Consider the following 15642-nt stretch of genomic DNA (forward strand, 5'->3'; position numbering starts at 1 on the left):
TCACATATATGTGATGGCTTTCAAATGTCTGTCTGCATCCCCAATCCCTCTCCTGAGCTCCAGTGCCATCTAACTGTAGCAGAGATGTCTCCACCTGGATGTTCAGTTTTAAGCATAACTTGTCAAAAACTGGACTCTTGGGGCTTCCCTGGTGGCACAGTGGTTGAGAGTCCGCCTGCCGATGCAGGGGACACGGGTTCGTGTCCTGGTCCGGGAGGATCCCACATGCTGCGGAGTGGCTGGGCCCGTGAGCCATGGCCACTGAGCCTGAGCGTCCGGAGCCTGTGCTCTGCAACGGGAGAGGCCACAACAGTGAGAGGCCTGCGTACAGCAAAAAAAAACTGGACTCTTTATTCTTCCTTAAAACCTGCTCCCAGTCCTCCTATATTCCCTGCTCTTGGTGAATGGAAGTGCCAATCATCACCTAAACTCTAAACCAGAAGATTCCCTAGATCTTCCCTCTCTCATCTTCCCTGTCTCATTGGTGAGCAGAGCCTATTGACTGTACCTCCATCCCTCTCATCACTCCCTTCTTCTCCAACCTCCCTGCTTCACTCAAGTCCTCATCACCTTGCTGCTGACTGAGTCTAATGTTCCATCATGTAAAGCACTGTCTGGCTCTTTAATATTTGTTGAATAAAGACATGGACCTTTTTCTATCAGATTTTCCTATTTCTAGTTTTACTCCACTCTGATTCATATTCTACACTGCAAGCAGAATATTTCTAAACCCCAAATCTAATTCTGTTTCCTCTCCCCTTAAATATTTTGTGGTTTTCACTCTTTGGGTATTTAAATTACTTAAAGTATAAAAATACGTCCATGGGTCCCTATCACCTAATAAAAGGTAGAACAAATCCTTCTTAGCATGATCCAGAAGCTCTTCCTAATAAAAACCCTTCATGTCTTTCTGGCAGAATCTCTCACTATACCTTAGACTCTGCGTCCAGCTCTCCTTACAACTCACAGTTCTCTGAGTACAGCAGAGTAACCCATACCAAGCAGGACCTTTATTTATGCTGCAGCCCAACCCCTCCCCCTCAGCCCTGTCCATATGTTCTTCTCAACAAGGACTGCCCTCCTTGTTAAGATAAACTATTTTACCAGAGCCTAATCTACTGGGATTTTATCAGAGCTTTACCAACTTGGGGGAAGGAAAATTCCCAACTCTACTCTGCTATATAGCCTTCCATATGAATGGAAAAAATACCCAACTCCAGTACCCCCTAGTCATCCTATACTACCAAAGAGGATAGGGGGGAGAAAACCTGAGACTCATTTGTGAAGTTCACATCACAGGGGCATAGACTCACTGAAAGTCTGAGACCTAATCACAGAACTAAAGAACACTTCCCCTCTCCCAACACCTTATATACTAAAGTTCTTTTTACTCAGCACATCAGGTCCACCTTTCCAAAAAACATTACAAAGCATACTAAAAGGCAAAAAAACAAAAAAATAAAACCCCAAAACACAGACAAAGCAGCAGAACCAGACCTAGATATGGCAGGGATGTAGGAATTATCGAATTGGGAATTTAAAACAACTATGATTAATATATGAAGATCTTTAACAGAAAAGGCAGACAACATGCAGGAATAGATGGATAATGTAAGCAGAGAGATGGAAATGCTAAGAATCAAAGAAATGCTAGAGCTCAAAAACACTGAACAGAAATGAAGAAAGCCTTTGAAGAGCCTATCAGTAGACTGCATACAGCTGAGGGAAAAACCTCTTGAGCTTGAGGATTTGTCAATAAAAACATCTAAACATGCAAAGCAAATAGAAAAAAGACTGAAGGAAAAAAACGCAGAATGGAGTACCCAAGAACTGTGGGACAATTAGAAAAGGTGTAACGTAAATGTAATGGGAATACTAGAAGGAGAAGAACAGAAGCAATATTTGAAGCAATAATGACTAAGAATTTCCCCAAATTAACATAAGACACCAAACCAAAGATCCAGGAGCTCAGGGAACACCAAGCAGGATAAATGCCCCCAAAACTGCACCTATGCGTATCATATTCAAACTTCAGAAAACCAAAGGCGAAGAAAAAACACTGAAAGAAGCAAGGTGGTGGAGGTGGGAAACATCTAACCTGTAGAGGAACAAAGATAAGAATTACCTGCCGCTTCTCCTAGAAACGTGCAAGCAAAGAGAGTAGAAGAAAACATTTAAAGTACTGACAGGAGAAAAAACAACCACCTAGAACGCTGTGGTCCTGTGAAAGTATCCTTCAAAAGTGAATGAGAAATAAAGTCTTCCTCAGACAAACAAAAATGGTGGAATTTGTTTCCAGTAGACTTGACTTGCAGGAAATGTTAAAAGAAATTCTTCAGAGAGAAGGAAGATGATATAGGTTAGAAACTTGGATCTATATAAAGAAGGGAAGAGCTAATAAATGAAGGTAAAATAAAACCTTTGCTAATTCTTTTCTATTCTTGATCTAACAAATAACAGTTTGTTCAAAATCATAAAAGCAACAATGTATTTACCACTACAGTTTATATATAAGTAAAATGAACGATAGTAATGACACGAATGACAGGAGGGAGGAATTAGGAATATTTTATTATAAGGAACAATCAGGAATATTTTAAGGTACTTGCAGTACCTGTTAAGTGATATTGTGTTATCTGAAAATAGATTCGGAGCAGTTGTAAATGTATACTGCAAATTTTACAGCAACTACTAAGAAAGTTAAAAAAGAAGTATACTTGATATGCTAAGAAAATAAAGAAAATGGAATGATATAAAATGTTTAATTAAAAACAAAAAAGGCAAACAAAGAATGAAACATAAAAATAGGAACAAAAATCAAGGGCGATGGGGCTTCCCTGGTGGCGCAGTGGTTGAGAGTCCGCCTGCCGATGCAGGGGACACGGGTTCATGCCCCGGTCTGGGAAGATCCCACATGCCGCAGAGCGGCTGGGCCCGTGAGCCATGGCCACTGAGCCTGTGCTCCGCAAGGGGAGAGGCCACAACAGTGAGAGGCCCGCCTACCGCAAAAAAAAAAAAAAAAAATCAAGGGCGATGAACAGAAAAGAGTAACGAACATGATAGATAATCCAATCATATCAATAATCACTTTAAACATCAATGGTCTAAATACATCCGTTAAAAGACAGAGATGGGCCTCCCTGGTGGCGCAGTGGTTGAGAGTCCGCCTGCCGATGCAGGGGATACGGGTTCGTGCCCCGGTCTGGGAGGATCCCATATGCCGCGGAGCGGCTGGGCCCGTGAGCCATGGCTGCTGAGCCTGCGCATCCGGAGCCTGTGCTCCGCAACGGGAGAGGCCACAACAGTGAGAGGCCCGCGTACCACAAAAAAAAAAAAAAAAAAAAAAAAAAAAAAAAAAAAAAAAAGACAGAGATTATCAGAGTGGATCAAAAAATAGGACCCAACCATATATTGCCTAAAAGAAACCTACTTTAGGGCTTCCCTGGTGGCGCAGTGGTTGAGAGTCCACCTGCCGATGCAAGGGACACGGGCTCGTGCCCCGGTCCAGGAAGATCCCACATGCCGCAGAGCAGCTGGGCCCGTGAGCGATGGCCGCTGAGCCTGCGCGTCCGGAGCCTGTGCTCCGCAACGGGAGAGGCCACAACAGTGAGAGGCCCGCGTACCACAAAAAAAAAAAAAGAAACCTACTTTAAATATAAAGATACAGTTAAGTTAAAAGTAAAGGCATAGAGAAAGATATACCATACTAAGACTAATCAAAGCTGGAGTAGATATATTTCAGACACATCAGACCTCCAAGCAAGGAAAATTATCAGAGATAAAAAGGGGCATTACATAATGATAAAGGGGTCACTTCTCTAAAAAGACATAATAATATATAATACGTATGTGCATAACAACAGAGGGTCAAAATATGTGAGGCAAAAACTGATAGAAAAGCAAGGAGAAACAGATGAATCCAACTATTGTAATTAGAGATTTCACCACCCCTCTAACAGAAATGGACAGATCTATCAGGCAGAAAATCAGTAAGGACATGGTTGAACTCAACAGCACCATCAGTCAAGTGGATATAACTGACATCTGTGGCTATTTTATCCAACAGCAGAACACACAGTCTTCTCAAGCTCACATGGAACATTCTCCAAGACAGACCACATTCTGGACCATATAACACACCTAAATAAATTTAGGAGAACAGAAATCATACAATGTCTGCTCTCAGATAATAATGGATAATAATGGAATTAAATTAGAAATCAACAATAGATAGCTAGGAAATCTCAAAATACTTGGAGATTAAACAGGAAAAAAGGCAAGGATGTCCCCTCTCACCACTCCTTTCAATATCATACTGGAAGTCTTAGCTAATTCAATAAAAGAAGAAAATGAAACAAAAAACATATACTTTGGGAAGGAAAAAATTACTTTTCCTTGCAGATGACATGATTGTCTATGTAGAAAATCCCAAAGAAACAACAAAATCTCCTGGAATAAGAGATTGTAGCAAGGTTGTACAAAATAAGGTTAATATAGTAAAGTCAATCACTTTTCTATTTACCAGCAGTAAACAAGTGGAATTTGAAACTAAAAACACAATACCATTTACATTAGTACCCCCCCAAAAATTCAGGTAGAAATATAAATATAACAAAATATGTGCAAGTTATATATGAGGAAAACTAAAAAAGTCTGATGAAAGAAATCAGAGAAGAACTAAATAAATGGAGAGACAGCCATGTTCATGGCTAGAAAGACTCAAGATAACAAGACATCAATTCTTCCATACTCCATCTATAGATTCAATGCAATCCAAATCAAAATCCTAGCAAGTTAGTTAGTGAATATCGACAAACTGATTCTAAAGTTTATACGGAGAGGCAAAAGACCCAGAATAACCAGCACAACATTGGAGAAGAAGAAGAAAGTCAAAGGCCTGCCACTATCTGACTTCAAGACTTACTTTAAAGCTACATTAATCAAGACAGTGTGACACTGGTGAGAGAATAAACAAAAAGATCAATGGCACAAAACAGAGAGCCAAGAAATAGACTCATAAATATAAATAAAGTCGACCAATCTTTGACAAAGGAGCAAAGGCAACATAATGGAGCAAAGACAGTCTTTTTAACAAATGGTGCTGGAAGAAATTCATGTCTAATTTCTTACACAGTTCACAAAAATTAACTCGAAATAGATCATAGACCTAAACATAAAACACACAACTCTAAAACTCTTAGAAGATGACACAGGAGAAAACCTAGGTGACCTTGGGGATGGTGGATTTTTTAGATACAACACCAAATGCATGATCCATGAAAGAAATAATTGATAAGCTGGATTTCATTAAAATTAAAAACTTTTGCTCTGTTAAAGGCACTGTCAAGAGAAAGAGAAGATAAGCCACAGACTGGGAGAAAAATATTTGCGAAAGACACACCTGATAAAGGACTGTTATCCTGGCAAGTATGTGGAGTAGCAGGCACTCATAACTTGCAGGTAAGAAAAAAAAAAAAAAGCCAGCTTGAAAAATGTCAGTTTGGCAGTTTCTTACGAAAATAAACATTTTCTTACCATATAATCACTCCAAAGGAGTTGAAAACTTATGGCCACATAAAACTCTGCACGTGGATATCTATAGCAAATTTATTCATAATTGCAAAACTTAGAATCAACTGAGATGTACTTCAGTAGACAAACAGATAAATGAACTGTGGAACATCCAGACACTGTAATATTATTCAGCACTAAAAACAAATGATCTATCAAACCATAAAAAGACATGGAGGAACCTCAGATGCATATCACCATGTGAAAGATGCCAATCTGAAAAAGCTACATACCGTATGATTCCAACTGTACAACAACATTCTGGAAAATGTAAAACTATGGAGATGGTAAAAAGATCAGTGGTTGCCAGGGATTAAAGGGGAGAGAGGGATGAATAGAGCACAGAGAATCTTTAGGGCTGTGAAACTACTCTGTCTCATATTATAGGAGTGGATACACGTCATTACACATCTGTCAAAACCCACAGACTGTACAACACTGAGTAAATCCTAATATAAAGATGGACTTCGGGTGATAATGACGTGTCATTGTAGGTTTATCAACTGTAACAAATGTACCACACTGGTGGGAACACTGATACTGGCGGAGGCTGTGCACATGTGGGGCAGGGGATATATGGGAAATCTCTGTACTCTGCTCTCAGTTTTGCTATAAAACCAAAATCGCTCTAAAAATAAAGTCTATTTTAAAAAAAAAGATTTTATAAAAAGGGAATGATAAACCCAAAAGTCAGGTTATCTTTGTGGAGGGAGTGAAAGGAGGTGATTGGGTTATTATGGGTGCAAACAAAGGGCTTGTAGGATTCTGGTTAGTTCTTAAGCTGAGTGGTTGTTACCCAAATGGACGCCTAATGACTTTTCTTTGTCACTGGATCTACCACCCTTAGTGCTGACCTTAGGAGTAATAGCTGTCTAAGATAACTTTTCCTTTTTGTTTAAACCCCATTTTCAGTTTTGCTTTCCAATTTTCATAGTTAAAATCACCCAAACGGATACAATCTCTTAATTTGGATGTAGTACAACTGGGATCTGATTTAGCATAAGCCATCACTTAACCCTATTTTGTTTGCCTAAGTGTATCATGAAAGCCTTAGATTATTAGTTACCCCCAACTACGAAAAAAGATTTTGTCTGGGAAGAACAGACTGTCATTAAAACAACTCAGCATTTTTCCAATCCTAAAAGGCATCTTCCCTGAAAACATTCTGATTAAGCATGTGTGATAACAAGGGCAATCAAGATTTTTTTTTAAAAAATCTATAAATCACCAAACAGATAAGAAGTCAGGCTATTACTCTTGCCCTCGGCAGAGAGCAGCTTAATCTGGCCGGAAGATCACACATTTCCCATTGGAGCCACAGGCTGGAGGTCAGAGCACGGGGCTGAATTTCAGTTCTTGAAAGGAGTGCAAAGAAATGAAAAGATTTTGTTCAGAAAGGAGCATGTTCTCTGCTGTTTCGGCCAGAGCAATACAGAACGATAGCATCTCCACAGAAAAGTCTTATACTGGAGACTGTGTCCTGCTAAGGAAATAAGACCTCCAGCCCACCTACCTGCAGACAGAAAGACATGGGTAGACAAGGAAAAGGGGCCAACCGAGAGGCCTACATAAGAACACACCATTAATTCTATCTATCAGTCATTTTACAAGGTAAGCCCTTCACCTTCATGGTTTCACTTAATCCTCCAAACAACCTGCAAAGGTTGAGTCTGCTCATTTGACAGGTGAACATGCAGACAGTTGTAGCAAGCTGCCAAAGACTGCCCACTAGCGACTGGTGGAGCCGAGGTTCAAGCCTATGTCTGGCTGTGAATGGATAAAGAAGATGTAGTACATACATACAACGGAATATTACCCAGCCATAAAAAAGAATGAAATAATGCCATTCGCACCAACATGGATAGACCTAGATGTTATCATACTACGTGAAGTAAGCCAAACAGAGAAAGACAAATATCATATGCTATCACTTATATGTGGAATCTAAAAAAATGATATGGGGCTTCCCTGGTGGCGCAGTGGTTGGGAGTCCGCCTGCCGATGCAGGGGACACGGGTTCGTGCCCCGGTCCGGGAGGATCCCGCATGCCGCGGAGCGGCTGGGCCCGTGGGCCATGGCCGCTGAGCCTGCGCATCCAGAGCCTGTGCTCCGCAACGGGAGAGGCCACAGCAGTGAGAGGCCCGCATACAGCAAAAAAAAAAAAAAATGATACGAATGAACTTATTTACAAGACAGAAATAGACCCACAGACATAGAAAACTAACTTATGGTTACCAAAGAGGAAAGTGGGGGGCAGAGGGAGGGATAAATTAGGAGTTTGGGATTAACAGATACACACTACTACATATAAAACAGATAACCAACAAGGACCAACAAGTATAGCACACGGAACTATACTCAATATTTTGTAATAACCTATAAGGGAAGAGAATCTGAAAAAGAATATATATATATACATATATACATATATATACACACACACACACATATGCACGTGTGTGTGTGTATATATATATATACACATATATGTATGTATAACTGAATCACTTGCTGTACACCTGAAACTAACACAACATTGTAAATCAACTACACTTCAATTAAAAAAAAAAAAACTATATCTGTCTGACTCTAAAGCTCATGCTCTTTGCTTTATATCATACAGGAAAACAACAAGGATTACTGCAGAACTCAGTCTTAAAGCATTACCTCTTAGCAGGGGCTACAAGGCCTTCTCCTGTCAAGTGCAATGCTGGCCATACCAGGAAGATGCGGACCAGCTGAACTTAGCAGGATTCCATTAGGAAGACGGATTGCTACCATCCTTGGTTCCAAGACCACCAAGCCTGACCCTCACCTCTGTCAGCCACCTCACACATGCGTCACCTCGGCCACAAGAGGAACAAGGTGAAAAAAAGGAGGGTTTGCTCAAGGCAACTACACCCCTGTCTGCACCCGGTCCAGCTTCACCATGAAGCTACCTCTCTCGATGCTTGTTCTACCGCCAGTGATTTCCACCATTACCTAAGGTCCAACATGAGACGGCCCTCAGGAGGGAGGTGCTGCTGTAGATGGCGTGCATGTACATAAGATGAATCATCAGCTCCGCCAGCCACCAACTGGAGAGGAGGCGGCCCAGCCCCCGGAGAAGGATGGAAAGGCTGGCCTTGGGCGAGCCCTGCTCCTGCTGCTGCATCTAAAGTAGAAACAGAAGAAGTCATTAGATGGCACCTCCATTTTTTTTTTTTTTTAAAGAAGATGTTGGGGGTAGGAGTTTATTAATTTATTTATTTATTTTTGCTGTGTTGGGTCTTCGTTTCTGTGCAAGGGCTTTCTCTAGTTGTCGCGAGCAGGGGCCACTCTTCATCACAGTGCACGGGCCTCTCACTATCACGGCCTCTCTTGTTGCGGAGCACAGGCCCCAGACGCGCGGGCTCAGTAGCTGTGGCTCATGGGCCTAGTTGCTCCGCAGCATGTGGGATCCTCCCAGATCAGGGCTCGAACCTTGTGTCCCCTGCATTAGCAGGCAGATTCTCAACCACTGTGCCACCAGGAAAGCCCCACCTCCATTTCTAAAAACTTTCAGAGTCCCCTAGACAACGTTTTTATAAATTTTTGTTTTCGCTACATCTTCTAAGCGAGGGCCGGTTTAGTTTGCCTCGGGAACACTCGGCGTTCTCGGGTAAAAAAAACCATGTCTGACAAATACCATATGATATCACATATATGTGGAATCTAAAAATTATGAGACAAATGAACTTATTTACAAAACAGAAATAGACCCACAGACATAGAAAGCAAACTTATGGTGACCAAAGGGAAAAGGGGGTAGGGATAAATTGGGAATTTGGGATTAACAGATACACACTACTATATATAAAATAGATAACCAACAAGGACCTACTGTAGAGCACAGTAATATATTACAAGATGTTCAATATCTTATAATAACCTATAATGGAAAAGAACCTAAAAAAGAATAGATAGATAACTGAATCACTTTGCTGTACAACTGAAACTAACAGAACATTGTAAATCAACTATATTTCAATTTAAAAAAAAAAATTTTTAAGTCATGTCCAAGCTAGAAAACTCTGTCCAAGAGCAAGAATAGGGTGGAGGCCATAAGCTAGCCCAGTGCCGAGAACCAAGAAGGGGTTCCGCATCCCTTCACCCCAGCAGCAGCCCTGCCAAAACCCAGGATGGAGGGCAGTTCCTGATGTATCCTAGACAAACACAGAAAAACAAGAGAGCACATATAAGTTTTCCAGATCTTACACTGACACGATTTTATTAGACTGAAGGCTGCCTGGAAATGCAGAGGTGAAGTGACTGCCTTAATTATGAAGTTGTATCTGCACACATTAGCTGGCAGAGGATATGGACTTGGTTCAGCAAGGGCTTGACAATTAGGGCTCCAGACACTACATGAACAAGAGAGGCCCATCCCTAGGGGAAGGTGATCCTGACATGCTTCTTTAACTTCTCCTCTCCTCTGACCATCAAGGCGCAGTGGGTCCCATGGCAGCCAGGAGGGGCGGCAGGCACTGCCCTTAGAGGTGATGGGCTATCTACACTCCAAGGAGTTAACTTCTATTCCATTCTTGAGCATCTATTCTACCACGGTCTCAAACGGTCCTCTTACAGCAAGAAAGAAGACCAAGAAATTCTGGCTGGTGCAGTGAAACTGCGATAAGCTGCATAAATGGCTTTCCCCCTTTTGCCATCTGCTTGGTTAGTTACGCCCAGGAGAGCTGTTGTTTTAAATTTTTTAATGTAAGTTGATCAAATTAACAGGAATTTCCTTTCATTTTCTTCAGTTCACCTCAGAAAGATACTTATTAGGAAACAAAAGTAACTGCCTTGAAGGATCCACCCAGCCAAGTTTGACAGGGGAAGCGCTAGCTGGGAAGGTTATCCAGGAAGGAAGGTGGGGCACAGGGGGATTTGCAGTCTTGCAGGGATCACAGCTCACTGCAATTATAGCCGCAGCACAGCAACCCAATGCAGACCCCTTTCCCTCTCTAGGCATAACTGAGGGTGGTTTTCATATGAATCCTTACGTCAAGCGCGCATGCTACATGCTACAAAGTCTGGAGAGGAGCATCGACAAGCCAGTGGATGGCGAAATCCTCAGTGAGAGACCCCCTACCTGCCCGATCCCTCGTGTCTGCATTATATAATTGAGAAGAAAAAGGAAATAACCCAAACTTCCAACAGTATGGGCTTGGGGCTTGGTTAAATGCATGAGTGCGCCTCAATCTTACGTAGCCATGAAAACTATTTTTTGATATAAACGTGCATAAATAAAGAAAGGCTGGAGACACAGACACCAAAATGGCAGCAGTGATGGTAACCTTTGGATGGTAAGATTCTTAAGTTATTTTTTAACAATTATTATTTTTGTAATCAGGGCAAAAAGTAATGTAACTTTACGATATTGTGAAGACTTTGGTCCTCTCTGTTAAAGAGGCAAGCCCTCTGTTTCTGCAGCCTTCTTGTAAAAAATGCCGAGTCTCAGGACCTCCCCAGGGGAGCCCAGCATCCTCTCTATGAGCAAGTAAGCCTCTGTCTCTTTTGTGCTACCCATCTTTATTTCTCCTTACCTTCCCACCTCACTTGGAGACTTTCTTAGTTACATGCTGAGTTGCCCTTTGTTCATTCTCAACCCTTTTTCAACTCTCTAAAGCAAACTCATTTTGACCAAATGACCATCAGCAAACGAAGAAACAATTACGAATACAGTGTCCATTAGTCTATAGAGGCTAGAACAGTTCACACCAAGGCAACTGGGGAAGCTAAGACATGAAGAGACACCTAAAGCCATTCCAGACCAACAGAAGGGGCCTTTCTTGGTGCCAGACTCGTGGCGGAAAGCAGATTCCCTGAATGAATGTGATAACGACCTCAAAAGCAGTGTTGACAAAAGACAATCTTTGCACAACTGTCTCCAGTGTTCCCAAATAAGCAACTATGCACATGGCCTGCAGGCCCCTGAGCAGTTGCCTAATCCCAAGCTCAGGTCCCCTGAAGACCAGAACTGCACCCGAGGCCTTGGAGCATCACTGGGTGTGCAGCCCCGTCCCAGGGAGAGGAGAAGCATCTAGACAGGAGAGAAGCCACTGTGAGGTCAGAACAAACAGCCACGCCAGGCAATCAGGAAAATAAGTCTGTCCAATCACCTCCAGCTCCAGGCGACCACATTTCAAGGTCAGTCCAGAGGCCCTCCTTTCCTTCCCCAAACAATGCATGGTCTAAAATGACGCGAGTATCTGTAATTAAGAAGAAACATGAGGTGCGTTTTGTGACTGACTGGCCTCCCAATAATGACTTCCCTACTTTCCCCAGGGCCAAACTTGCTCTCCAGGTTTAAAAAGGCATACTTATGTGTCACCACTGGACCAGAAGGGCTGGACTTTTCTCTGCAATGCTCCCTTTTTGATGCTGGATGCCTCCCCATTCAAAGTAAGAGAAACATCTATTCCTTAATTGCACAAGTAAACACAGCAGAAGGAAAACAATCCAATTTTTCATTCTATTCGCTTTTACTTAAAAACATGGTTATTAGTCTTTCTTCAGAGTTACACCGTTATTACAGTCCATTTATATTTGTCCCCTGTCAATTCAGCAGGAGGAAAAGACACACCATACACAGCTCACCTAATGAGCAGGGTGGCTCACTATTCAACCTCTGCATGCAAAGCGTTTCACTTGAGATATTTCAAACTGAGGGGAGTGCCCATCTTAAGACCGCTGGAAACTGCCATCAATGGGAATTTTTAGTTAAGGCTCCACTAAAACATACACATTAACTCATCTGCGAAGTGCATTTTAAAACACGTTATATTTTAAAACCTCATTTCATGCAAATTGCATAAAAAGGAATATCGAAGCCCTTCAAAGATATTCTAGTGATTAAAGATGACAGTTCTCAAAGATGAAAGGTTCTTTTCTTTCACATACGAATAATACCCATGTTGGAGAGCACCAAACAGAAGCCTTCCCCAGAGGCAACTGTTCAACTGAGTTACCTCTGCTCCAACCTCCATGCTTGGGTCAAAGGCACTGTAGCCCGAGTCTTGTTCCTTTGTAACACGGGAGCTTCTCTCCAGCCCAGGGTCATAGACCGTACCTCCTACTCCCAGGAACTCATTCCCTAATCAGACCCTCACTGCCCCTCCCCAGCATCCAGACCCAGGCCAGTAGTACCGAGTGGTCTCTGGCAGAACAGCAAATGGGGCCTGCGGTCAGTGTAGCTGCCACAGGACTGGGACCTGGTCTTGGCCAGCTTGAGCCTCCAGACCCGCACGTCCACCAGGTCACACTGCTTCCTCCCTCTAACTCCTGTGAGGCTCACCAAGCTGGCGACAAGGCTCTGTCTGGTCTTTGTCCCTCCCACCCCAACGCGCATTGCGTTAGCCTGTCCTTGCCTCTGTGTTACCGTCTGTGAAGTGGGAGTAACAACAGTGCCTCTCTCCTGGGGTTGTTGCCAGGATGAAAGGCATCAGAACATGGAAAGCCTGGTTAGGAGTAAGTGCTCAGTTAGGGTTACTTCTCACAGCACCATTCCAGATGCACCCTAGAACCAGAGCCCACCCCATACCCTGAGTGGTTTGTCTGGAACACTGACTGCCAGGCCTGGTCCTTCAGGGGCTGGGCCCGCCCCTGCACCTGCAGCCACTGCCTGCATCTGTCTTCCGCTGGCCTCCTCTGAGATCAAGGATGGTCCCTGTCCAGAATCCTGCCCAGAATGGCCCCTGCTGCTGCCCTCACCTATCAGCCTGGACACCCAGGGCCTCAGTTCTGGCATAAACTTATGTTAGTTCTCACCCTCGGGAGCTTCCCTGGGTGAAATCTGGCCCCTTGTACACAGAGGGCAAGGAGCGACCAAAGAAAAACAGCCAGGTCATTCCGGATTGGCAGGTGGCAGGTTTAATAAGCAAGGGAGCTTACAGATGAGCCTTGCCTTGGGTGCTGAAAGGCAAGTGGATCTCTGCATCCACTGCCAGAATTTTAAAGTTTAAATAGAGGCCTTACCTGGGTTTAGTCACGTAGTCAGTTCAGACGGTCTCAACAACACCTTCCTCTTTCAAGGTCAAGGCTATGTCCCTGAAATGGCTCCTAGTGTGGGAATGGCAGGCAGAACGTATATTCCAAGGGCAGGGGAGGGGTGAGGAGCCTCCAACTGCCCAGGTCCAGACTGCAGGTCAACCAGTGGTCACATCCTTTCAATGCCCTCCTCCAACAACTTACCCCAGAAATGCCCCCGCTTTTGGATAACAATAACAACAATAGTAATAGTTAACACTTCATCATGTTACATGTCAAGCCCCACTATCTATACAAAATCATTTAATCCTTAGGACAACGCTATGAGGGAGGTATTATTACTTTTCCCATTTCATTGATAAGGAAACTGAGTCACAAATAAGGTGAGTAACTCAGCAAAAGCTCTCAAGCCAAAGCAGAGCAGGGATTCAAACCCTGTAACAATAGGATTGGGCGCAAGAGTCTTTGCTCTTAACCACCAACCTAGTTCCCTATTTGAGCACTGGCTCTTCCCCTCGGGGCAGGAGCACAGCCCTCAGCAAGGAAAAGCCCCCTGGTCCTCCCACACCCAGGCTCACTGTCCCCCCCATATCAGCTCCTCCCTCACTGCATGATTCAACCTGCTCAGAGTTAAGATGTGGTGGCCCCAGGCTCCCAGCTCAGCAAATAAACAGCATTTCCTGCCTTTCCCTAGACCTCCCCGACCCTGTCGCCCGACCTCACCCCCGGCTCCGTATCTGAGTTCCATAGAACCCTGGGAGAAAAATAAACGGGGCCCATATTCCTGAAACTCCAAATGCCATCAGAGATGGCCTTCAAGTTAAGGCACTGAGGCCTGTTGACAGGCACATTTTCCCCTGTTCATGATTGATGTGTACAAATTTCACATGCCATACATTACAGAGGCACCTCTTCTATACTTGCCTCATCTTGGATATGTAAATTTACACACTAAAAAAAAAAACAAAAACAAAAACAAAACTGGGTGAAAGAGAACATTCTCCCAGGGTGGACCTAGTACTGTAAATTTATGGACTGTGGTTCGCCCAGCTGGGTTCGTCTCCACGGTGAGGCTCTGCTGCCCCCTGGTGGCAAGTCTCTCCCTGCTCTTTAGAGTTTGTGAGCGTTGACCTGAGAAGTAAGAGCCAAAATTTCAATACTACCATTTCCTATTAACATTTATTCATTCACACAAGCACTGGTTCAGAGCAAACCTTACTTACAAGCTCTTCCAGCTGGCTTTCTTCTGCCCCCTCCCAGCTTCTCTGAAGGAGTCCTTTCACTACTAGATTAGCTCCCTAGTTTAACTGCTCTCCTTTTAGACCCATTTTTCTCACAGGAGGTAAGTGCCCCACAGACACCCCCAGCAACTGCAGAAACCATCTGGCTTGTTTTTATTGCCCTGTTGCTTATTAAACATTTTGCCTTTTCTAGACTGACTTTTCTATGAATCTTCTCAGACCATAGAGAAAGGTTTCAACTTGCCTTTTTGAGTTCCCTGCTTTCGGCAATTGCTACCACTTTGAAAGGGGTAAAAAAGAACAGAAAGAGGGGACATAGATGCTACCTGGAGTCTCCAGACCTGACTACAGGGAGAAACCCCTTCATTTCCCCAGGCTGAAACTCAAGAACAAGAGCCTTTGGCTAAGGATTTAGGTGAGCGATAATCTCAAAGCTCGCCTCTGTGTAACATATTCAGGACCCTGAGACCCGCCTCTCATATTCCCTCAAGACCCTACAGGGTACAATCAGAAAGGAGGAGACAGACGAGAACTAAGAAGAATGATGATTTGCCTAACAACAAAGTACAGATCCCATAGGGCTAAGCTCCTTAATGGATAAGAGGCAGTTAGGAAAATAATTTGTTTCCTCTTTTTTTATATATATAAATTTATTTATTTTATTTTTGGCTGCTTTGGGTCTTGGTTGCTGCGTGCTGGCTTCCTCTAGTTGTGGCAAGGGGGCCTACTCTTCGTTGTGGTGCGCGGGCTTCTCATTGCGGTGGCTTCTCTTGTTGCGGAGCACAGGCGCTAGGCACACGGGCTTCAGTAGTTGTGGTGCACA

General features: G+C 43.4%; 1 protein-coding gene across 1 annotated transcript in view; it reads right to left on the reverse strand.

The window, feature by feature from the left end:
* Window positions 1-15642, reverse strand: part of HHAT (hedgehog acyltransferase) — a gene marked incomplete at both ends in the record, with an annotated part of 362271 nt that overhangs the window by 276663 nt on the left and 69966 nt on the right. The window contains one exon of the mRNA XM_079697991.1: window positions 8554-8725. Within this exon, the coding sequence (XP_079554117.1) occupies window positions 8554-8725 (172 nt within the window). The remainder of the gene's footprint in view (window positions 1-8553; window positions 8726-15642) is intronic.

Source organism: Hyperoodon ampullatus, assembly GCF_949752795.1.
Source record: "Hyperoodon ampullatus genome assembly, chromosome: 2".
Taxonomy (NCBI): Eukaryota; Metazoa; Chordata; class Mammalia; order Artiodactyla; family Ziphiidae; genus Hyperoodon; species Hyperoodon ampullatus.